Genomic DNA, 10,588 nt, shown 5'->3' with positions numbered 1-10,588 from the left:
CATCATATTTCCAAGGAATTGGCAAGTACCGGAGGTGATTTTCCCATAATCCGCATCAGAAAAGGCATACAAGCTAAAACTAGAGTCTCTAGGATACCAAAGTCCTAAATTAAGAGTGTCCTTAAGGTATTTAAAGATTCTCTTAATAGCTAGTAAATGTGATTCCTTAGGGCATGATTGAAATCTAGCACATAAGCAAACACTAAACATAATGTATGGTCTACTTATAGTTAGATAAAGCAAAGAACCAGTCATTGACCTATATAATTTAACATCCACACATTTACCTCATTCATCTATGTCAAGCTTTATTGATGAGTTCATTGGAGTGTCATGCGGTTTCCCATTTTCCAGTCCAAACTTCTTGAGTATGTCTTTGACGTACTTAGCTTGATTGATGATGTCATATTTTCTTTGCTTGATTTGGAGTCCCAAGAAAAATGAGAGCTCCCCCATCATGCTCATCTCGAATTCACTTTGCATTAGCTTAGAAAATTCTTGCAAAGAACATCATTAGTAGAACCAAATATTATATCATCAACATAAATTTGAACTACTAATAAATCTTTACCTTTATGCTTTAAAAACAATGTAGTGTCAACATTCCCTTTTTGAAAAACCTTTTTCAATTAAAAAGTTTGACAATCTTTCATCCCAAGCTCTAGGAGCTTGTTTTAAACCGTAAAGCGCTTTTATCAATTTAAGAACATGATCTGGAAATTTTGAATATTCAAAACCTGGAGGTTGTTCCACATACACTTCTTTTTTTATAAAACCATTTAAAAATGCACTTTTAACATCCATTTGATATAATTTAAATTCATGAAAGCATGCAAATGGTAATAACATTATAATTGCTTCCATTCTAGCTACGGGAGTGTATGTTTCATCATAGTCTATGCCCTCTTATTGAGTATACCCTTGAGCAACAAGTCTAGCCTTGTTTCTCACTATATTACCACTTTCATCAAGCTTATTCCTAAATACCCATCTAGTACCTACAGTCGATTTATTACTAGGTCTTTCAACTAATGCCCATACTTTACTTCTCTCAAATTGATTTAACTCTTCTTGCATAGCCATAATCCAATGTTCATCATTTAATGTTTCTTTAATATTCTTAGGCTCTATGCATGAGATAAATGCAACATAATTACAAATATTTCTAAGAGAAGACCGAGTTGTTACCCCTTTGGATGGATCACCTATAATCTCACCATCCTTGACATAGTTGTATTCCCTTGGGAAAGATACTTCCCTTTCTTCAATGGTTGGATTCTCGAGAGGATCTTGAGTTTCCTCATCTTTCGTTTCTTCCTTTGATGATGGTTCTCCAACGTCATTTATATTTATAATGCATACATCATCATTCAAACAAGAATCCTTTCTTAGAAGGATATTATCATCGAAAACAACATATATAGATTCTTTTACAACCAAAGTTCTTTTATTAAATACTCGATAAGCTTTAGAATTTAAAGAATAACCCAATAAAATTCCTTCATCACTTTTAGCATCAAATTTGCCAAGATTGTCTTTATCGTTGTTTAAAACAATACATTTACATCCAAAAGGATGAAAATAGCTAATGTTAGTCTTTTTAGTTTTAAAAAGTTCATATGGAGTTTTCTTTAAAATATGCCTAATCATTACTCGATTAATAACATAACAATCGATATTTGTGGCTTCCGCCCAAAAATATTTTGGCAAATTGTTTTCACAAAGCATGGTTCTAGCCATTTCTTCTAAAGTTCGATTTTTCCTCTCAACAACTCCATTTTGTTGAGGGGTTTTAGGTGCTGAAAAATTATGGCTAATACCATTTGAATTAAAAAATTCAGTAAATCAAAGATTTTCAAATTCAGTTCCATGATCACTCCTAACACTAGTTATAGAGTAACCTTTTTCGTTTTGGATTACTTTTGAAAACGTGATGAATTTTTCTAATGCTTCATATTTAGTACCTAATAATAGAACCCAAGTATATCTAGAATAGTCATCTACCAAGACAAATGCATATTGTTTTCCACCCATGCTAGTAGTTCTAGATGGCCCAAAAAGAACTAAGTGGATCAATTGTAATACTCTACTAGTTGATACATCGTTAATGGATTTAAAAGAAACTTGCTTCTGTTTTCCTTTAGCACAAGCATTACAGATTTTATCATTATCAAATTTTAGTTTAGGCAACCCTCGAACTAAATCACCTTGAATTAGCCATTGCAAAACGCTCATACTAGCATGTCCTAGTCTCCTATGCCATAACCAACTATCATGCTCATCCTTAGCAACTAGGCATAAATTAGTCATATCAATAGAATCTAAATGCACCATGTAAATGTTTCCTATTCTATGACCAACAAGCATAATCCGATTAGATAAATGTCAATGACTTTACAACCATTAGTTTCAAACATGACATTGAATCCCTTATCACATAATTGACTAATACTCAAAAGATTATGCTTTAACCCATTCACATATAAAACTTTTTTAATTTGTATGGAAGAGGTCTTACCTATTGTACCTATACCTTCAATGTGACCTTTTGAATTATCACCAAAAGTCACTTCTCCTCCATTTTTGGCGTTAAGCTCTATAAACCGGCTTTTGTTCCCGGTCATGTGTCTTGAGCATCTACTATCAAGGTACCATGAGTTTGAATTTTTTTTCCCGTGCCTTGTAGCAATGCTCCTTTTCCTACAAACATAGATTAATTTCTAATTTTTTGGTACCCGAATTCTTTTGGTCCATATTCATTAGTTTCCAAAATCCTAGTCCCCTTAGGTATCCATTTGTGTAGGATATCCTTATCTTTAGTAGTAATGAGTCCTTTAGGAACCCATATACTTCTAACGATTTTTCTATTAGAGGTTCTTCGGGGACCTTTATGATTGTAGTTTTTAAAACTTTTTCTAACAAAGTTGGATTTTGAATTTTCTCCATTTTTCAAAACGTTTTGTTCCAACTTTATCAAAAGAAGCTTTAAGATCATCAATTTTCTTTTGATGATCATCATTGACCTCTGAAAGTAAATTTTGCAAATCCGAATTTTTCTTTTCAAACTCTTCTAGTTTGATTTGCAAATCTTTGATTTTACTTTCAAAATCATTGTTGGTCTTGCATATGAGCTTATTTTCATTTTTCAATTTTGAGACATCATTTTTATATTTTAAAAATAATTTCTCATAATCCGAAGCCAACCCATTATATTTCTCTAATAACTTATCATAAGATAAATCATCTAATTCAAATGAGTTAGATGTTACCTTAGAATCTTCCCCGAATGCCATCAAGCACAAGTTTGCTACTTCTTGTTCCTCTTCATCGGAACCTTCTTCATCGCTCCATATAGCCACATGAGCCTTGTGCTTATTCTTTGATTGACCCTTTCTCTTCAATTATGGGCAATCATATTTGACATGCCCCGGCTTTTTGCATTCATAGCAAATGATAGGATCCTTCTCTTTTGGTTCATTTTTTAGGCCTTCATTTCGTTTAAATTATCTTCCTCGGTAAGGTCTCATCATTTTTCTGAACCGTTTGACAAACAATGTCATTTCCTCGTCATCGTCATCTTCATCCGAATCACTATCTTCTTTTGTGGATTTGAGAGCAATTCCAATATTTTTGTTCTTCTCCTTCTCTTTTGGTGTCTCGTCAATCTTATCGAGGTCCACCTCATCTTCAAGCATCATTTCATGAGTGAGAAAGGAACCGATTAACTCTTCAAGAGTTAAGGACTTTAGGTTCTTAGCCTCGATAATTGCAGTCTTCTTGGATTGCCACGATTTTGGAAGTGAGTAAACTAACTTCCTCACAAGATTTTCGTTTGGAATGATTTCTCCATATGATTTGAGATCATTGACAATCGTTGAGAATCTATCCGTCATAGCTTTGATATCTTCATTTGGTTTCATCATGAAATTTTTATAGCTATGTGTTAGAAGTCTAATTTTAGATTCTTTTACCTCGTCGGTGCCTTCATGAGTGACTTGTAGTTTATCCCATATTTCTTTGGCGGTTGTACAAGATGAAACTCTTCCATTTTCATCTGGTCTAATAGTACAAAATATGATATGGATGGCTTTGGAGTTGAACTGGAATATTATTGTCTCTTCTTCACTCCATAATCTTGGATGAGTGAGAGGCTTGATATATCCGTCTTCTACAACATTTCATGTTCCCATGTCACTTGCTTGAATGAAATACATCATCCTATTCTTCCAATAGGCATAGTTAGCTTCATTGAAGAAATGAGGCTTGTTAACGGGCATCGAATCGAGACCGGAGTTGACATTTGAAATAGGGGCCATTGATGACTTGATAATCGATGTAACACTTCCTGAATCAACTCAAGAGGTTATTAAACCTTCACTCGATCGATGGAATTGGCCAAGAGGGGGTGAATTGGCAATTAAAATTTTGGTGGAAGCTTTTGCAGAAAATTGAAAAGATTTGCACAGCGATTTAGAGTGGTTCGACTTTCTCAACCAAAGTCTACGTCCACTACCTTAACTATCCACACTAAGGATTTTCCAACAAATTCACTAATTTGTTCTTTCTTTTGAGGCCAAAGAGATAACCTTACAACTCCCTCAAGAATATACCCTAATTCTTGAGAACACTCTTTCTCAAAGAGAATATTATAAATTTGCAAACTTACAAGGAAATCCTCACAAGGTAGATTGTTTGCACAATTCTTAGAACAAAAAAAAAGAACACTAAAAAATGAATACAATTGAGTACAAGTAGTGTTCTTGAAAGCAAAATGAATATTGAATGAAAAATAGGCTTGAAATGCTTAAACTTGAGGTTTGATGCTTTCTCTTTGATTCTATTTTGATTCTTGTTTCTTGTGTATTATTGTTATTAATCAATGGCTTCTAAGATTGTTTAAATATACCTTCAAATGATTCTGAACGTTGGGGATGATTAGTGGAGTCAATAGAGCCGTTTAAGTGTGAAAACAATTAATAAAATCAGTTGGGAGCGTTAGTGCATCGATGTATACCCAAGGTGCATCAAGTGTAAAATTCAAATATTTTGATCGTTGGACCCTTAGTGCATCGATGCATGAAATGCATTCGATATTTCAAAATAGCCAGAGTGCATCGATGCATGGCTGGTGCATCGATGCATCAAATGCATTCGATGTTTTCATAAAACTCTGAGTGCATCGATGCATAGTATGTGCATCGATGCATAGTATGTGCATCGATGCATAGTATGTGCATCGATGCATGAAATGCATTCGATGTTCAATTTATTCCATGGTGTATCGATGCATGGATTGGTGCATCGGTGCATCACTTTGAAAAATTGATTTTAGGCTTGATTTTGGTTCAAAATATTTTGTGAAAATTGTTTCAAAAATATATTAAGTATAAAACACAATTTTACACATTTAGTAAGGTTTGAAATTGATCTTGAAGACTTAGAGTAATAATTTGATATTCGAGTAATTAAATCGAATATACTTAGAAAATCATTTGTAAAATCTTAAAATTCATTTATACTTAATTTGTTATATCGAAACATCAAAATGTTTTTCAACACATGTGTTCTTATGTTTTTTGGTATGTTTTTCGATTCTTTGGCAGTTTTTTCATTTATCTTTTTATAAGGATTGATTTGATATCGTCATGACTGATCAAGATGGCGCTTATCTGATATCTTGTTGATCTTCCATGCTTTGGACCCTTAGATTGAATTTGAATACTCGATTTGCATTCGTAGATAGCTTTTCGCGTAGTTCGCGTCTGACTTGCGGTTTTTCGGTGGTCTTTTAATAGCTTGATTCCCTTTTGTGGTTCGTTTGTCATTGCAATCAAATCCGTTTGTATCTATATTTGTTCGAGTTTCTTGGTTAGATTTAATCTTTTCTTGTATGATCCTTATGTGAACTTAAGTTGCTAGTTTTATTTAAATGATTATAGGAAAATTTTCTAATTACGTGCTTAATTTACGAGTGTAATTGTAAATCTCTATTGTAATTTGGGATGCTTGCTATTTCGAATAAAATTAGTTATATATATAAAGTAGCAAGCGAATGTATAAGCCTTATATTTCATGTTTCAATAACATTTTAAGAAAATGTTAGATTGAATAATTAAATTTTGCATGATTTTAAAAAGTCACAAAAATATAATTTCAAATAAATTATATTTTCAAAAATAAATTATAATTTTTCATATATTAGAATAAAAAACATTTTTAAAAGAGGGTAAAGTACACAAATGATCCCTTAACTATATGATATTGTTTTATTAAGTCCTTTGACTATTAAAAGTTACAAAATCATCCTTCAACTTTAGAATGTTGATTCGTTAAGTCCATCGACTATTAAAAGTTACAAAATGATCACCCGATTATTTATTATGTTCCAAACTAGTCTTTTTCCATTAAAAATTGACGGTCGTTTAGGTTGGACGTTAATATGATAACTGAGATATGATAGTCATTTGAGATTCTAGGATCAAATTTTATCATATCATTGTCAACATGTTAACGTTTGGCTCAGAATACCATCCATTTTTTAAACGAAAAAGGACGAGTTTGGAACATAATGAATAGTCAGATGACAGTTTTGTAACTTCTAATAGTTGGAGACTCAACAAAGCAACATCCTATAGTCAGAGGACCACTTTGTAACTTTTAATAGTTTTGGGAGTTAAAATCATAGTATCCTATAGTTAGAGGACCATTTTGTAATGTTTAATAGTTGAGGGACTTAAAATAATAATACCCTATAGTCGGGGGGATATTGTGTACTTTACCCTTTAAAAAATCATAAAATATTTTCTTAAGGGCTAACTACATGATTGATCACTTATGTTTGTATTTTGTTCATCTTTTCTCATTGATTTCAAAAACAAATATATATAGTCACTTTTGTTTTTATTAATTAAGTCGCCATGAGTTAATTGTCATTAATAGTTAACAAATTATGTGACGTGATATTTTGGTATTGTCACACATTTAGTCCCAATTATTTACATGTTCTCACAATTTAGTTACACTTTTAATAAATTAAAATAATGTTAATCCTCCAATCGAATGATGTCACGCGTCACTAATTCAACAAGTTGTGTCTAATGTCACCATTCGATTGAAAGACTAACTTTATTTTAATTTATTTCAATTCAACATACTTAACTTAAATTCATAATATTTTTATATATTAAATTAAAATAAATTAAATTAAAGTTATTCCTCCAACCAAATGGTGACATGTGGCACAACACTGGTACCAGTGACACATGACACCATTCGATTGAAGGATTAAATTATTAGCAATGTAACTAAATTGAGAGAATATGTAAATAACAGAGACCAAATGTGTGATTATGCCAAAATATTTAACGACAATTAACTCGTGGTGACTACGTCTTAATTAAATAAAACAAAAGTGACCATATATTGTATTTTTTTGAAATCAATGAGGAAAAGTGAAAAAATACAAACATAAGTGATCAATCATATAATTAACTCTTTTTTAATTAGTACTTAAAAATATTAAAAAAATCATAATAAATTTTTAGTTATAATTAAGGCGTTAAATGAAATTTTTAACATTAGTGACATCATCCCTTTTAATGGCAAGTAAGGGAAGAGTGACCAAAATGTACTTTTGGATACTTTTAATGATCATTTTATAATATTTAAGTTTCTTGACCAAAATGTTAAGGAATTCATAGTTTACGGAGTATTGATGTGCTACCTATTATTATAATAAAAATAGTTTTGGTAAACTGTATCCTTAGTCACTGAACTTTAGACATCACCTTGTTTTGGTCATTAGGCCATAAAAATTTTAATTTTACCATTAAAATTTTTAAATTATTATTTTTATCAGTGGACCGATAAATTATTATCGAATGATGACATTAAAAAAGTGTTTTTCAAATACAATTTTTCTCTAAACATGAGTATGTCGTGTTCATGTATCTAAAATTACTTTTGACCCAAAAAATTCTTTGCTAAACAATAGCGAACGAGACTTAAAGCTGATAAAATCATCTAAAATATGGCATTCTAATCATCTAAAAATTTATAAATTATCTCTTACATTCTCAAATAGTACCTACAAATGATTTTATACAAATGAAATTAATATAAGATTATTCGAACTAAATGCATGTTAATGGTGCAGCTGATGACTTGGATTAGACCTTTTCTGTAATTAACGAGGAAAACAACAGACACCCAAATCAATGCACTGTGAAGTGTCAATCTGCTACAGAGTAGCAATCTTACTGAATTTCCATATTTTATCACATTCCGACAAGAAAGCTCTTCACATGTCTTTGTTTTTAGTGATTAGAAAATAAAAAAAATACATTTCCAGCTCCTTGCTTTACAGTTGGTCTGGTCCTAACACCTACCACTCACGGGCTCATAGCTATTTGGATACTGCTCCTATTTTCTCCACTGATCTTAAGCTATAGTGAACTAAAATGCTTTCTTCTTCCAACTGGTATAATATGAGTGCTCAAGTAGAGAAGCCCTAGTGGAAGCTTCTTCTCACTTCTCTCATGCTTGCTAGCTGCCATGGATCCAATCGTTCGTCTTCATCTTCTTCTTTTGGCATTCTCTTTCATGTATCGACTTTCTGCAATTGCTCAACCCCAAAATCCCATCTCTCGGATCACAGTAGTGGGCGTTGTTTTCTGTGATACGTGTTCGAGCAACACTGTCTCTAGACACAGCTACTTCTTGCCAGGTATAAGACTAGCACAATATCAAAAAGTTGTGTTCGAACGGATAAGATGATATTATTGTTCGTTTGTTTATTTTTAAAATATTTCTATTCGGTTTGTATTCGGTTGTTTATTTTTAAAATATTCTTGCAAAATTTAGTTAGGGTTAGAATCACCCTTTTTATATATTGAAAAAATGGTAAAATTATGCTACTAATCCTTAAAATCTTTAGACTTCACAGTTTGAATTTTAAAATTTATAATATGTTCATGTAGTCCCTATCTTTTCTAATAATAAACTAGATTTCAAACAAATTTATTTGTGAACATAAACGAACTGAATAAATCTCCATTCGTGTTTAATCATTTATTAATTGATCATAAATTTGCTTTATACGTATTTATTTAATTTAATAAACAAACTATGGTTTATTTCAAATACTCTGTTGGTTTACATCCCCGCGAAAAAAAAAAGATATACTTCACAGAGGAACGAACACAAACATGTGTTTGTAATATGTAGCTAGCCTTTGTTTTTTAACAGGTGTTGAAGTCAACATCGAATGCAAGTTTAAGGCAAAATCAGAAAGAACAACAGAGCAAATGAGTGTCTCAGTCAACAGAACTACAGATAAATATGGGGTGTACAAGCTAGAAATACCGCATGTTGATGGTGTTGACTGTGTGGAAGGTTTGGCCATTGAGTCATTATGCGAGGCGAGTTTAATAAGGAGCAAATCGGCAGAATGCAGTGTACCAGGTTTGAAGATTTCCACTAACCAGATATCTGTGAAATCAAGACAAGACAATCTCTGCATCTACAGCTTGAGTGCACTGAGTTACAGGCCATCCAAGAGAAATGCCACCTTGTGTAGAAATCACAAATAGGGGATTTGAATTTCACCCAGATTCGATAAGTTTCGACTCGGTCAAAATTTTATTTTAAAAATTTGAATTTTATCGATTTTTTTAAAGGGTGAGATAAGGTAAGATTTAATGTTTAGGGTGAAAAGAATATGACTTTCGTAATTATACCTTATAATCTCTATAATATTTCTTTTTATTTTTTTTCAATTAAGTCTTTGTTATACACTTATTGATTTTTGTTATGAACTCATTTGAGGTCGTGGGATCGAGAGGGCATTTCATAATTTGGAGGTCTCCTACGGAAGTTGCTCTCAACTTAGTGTTGGGGGCAACCTATTATCTTACCTCCCCTTACCCCATTACATATGGGAACAAGGGACAACCATTTATATGGTGTCTTGTAGTTTTGTTATGAACTCATTTGAAAAGGTAACTCATAATATATTTTTCACTCTAAAAAAATTTATACAACTATGTTACACAATCATTTTATTTTTTTATAACCACCATATTTGATATATTAATCGATTAATCCGAATCGAGTACTACAGAGGCAAAAGCGATCATCCCAACCCAGTTTACTCCGTATGTAATTGTCAAGATTTGAACATCTAACCTTGCATAAGGGATCTAATACCTCATCCCACTAGATCAACTGGTTGTCGGTACAAAATCATTGTATTTGTTTTCTGTATATACACATGAACGATTTTAAGGGTTTAGATCATTTTTAGAATATATTCAATATCAAGATTTGTTTCCTTAAATATCGTGGCATGCATTGAAAGTGTGTATACACCCAAATGGAATCAATATACAGATTAATGTCACACAATTGATGCTTAAAGTTGAACGGAGATAATTAATTTTCATATAATATATAATAGAGGTTGGATCCGTTGACATAATATAATTATTTTAGAATAAATTTTTAAATTTTATATTTTCTTAAAATAATCGAATGAATAAAAATGAATAGTTGTAATCGACCGTAAGTGTTACCTAACCATATTAAATAT

At 31.7% G+C, this 10,588-nt stretch overlaps 1 protein-coding gene across 1 annotated transcript; it reads left to right on the top strand.

The window, feature by feature from the left end:
* The first annotated feature begins 8,467 nt into the window (after window positions 1-8,467).
* LOC120171304 (major pollen allergen Ole e 1-like) lies at window positions 8,468-9,776 on the top strand. Its single transcript, XM_039179021.1, has 2 exons — window positions 8,468-8,725; window positions 9,247-9,776. The coding sequence occupies exons 1-2, from the start codon at window positions 8,554-8,556 to the stop codon at window positions 9,588-9,590; spliced, it is 516 nt and encodes a 171-aa protein (XP_039034952.1). The 5' UTR covers window positions 8,468-8,553; the 3' UTR covers window positions 9,591-9,776.
* The last annotated feature ends 812 nt before the right edge of the window (window positions 9,777-10,588 follow it).

Source organism: Hibiscus syriacus, unplaced genomic scaffold (assembly GCF_006381635.1).
Source record: "Hibiscus syriacus cultivar Baekdansim isolate YM2019G1 unplaced genomic scaffold, ASM638163v2 tig00111832_pilon, whole genome shotgun sequence".
In the NCBI taxonomy this organism is placed as follows: domain Eukaryota; kingdom Viridiplantae; phylum Streptophyta; class Magnoliopsida; order Malvales; family Malvaceae; genus Hibiscus; species Hibiscus syriacus.
The sequence above is the reverse complement of the archived record's forward strand: the minus strand, read 5'-3'. Positions and strand labels throughout refer to the sequence as shown.

Bases quoted from the DNA above. Each gene is read 5' to 3' on its own strand.
- LOC120171304 (XM_039179021.1), top strand. From the start codon at position 8,554: ATGGATCCAATCGTTCGTCTTCATCTTCTTCTTTTGGCATTCTCTTTC. The intron at 8,726-9,246 runs GTATAAGACTAG...GTTTTTTAACAG, and splicing joins ACACAGCTACTTCTTGCCAG to GTGTTGAAGTCAACATCGAA.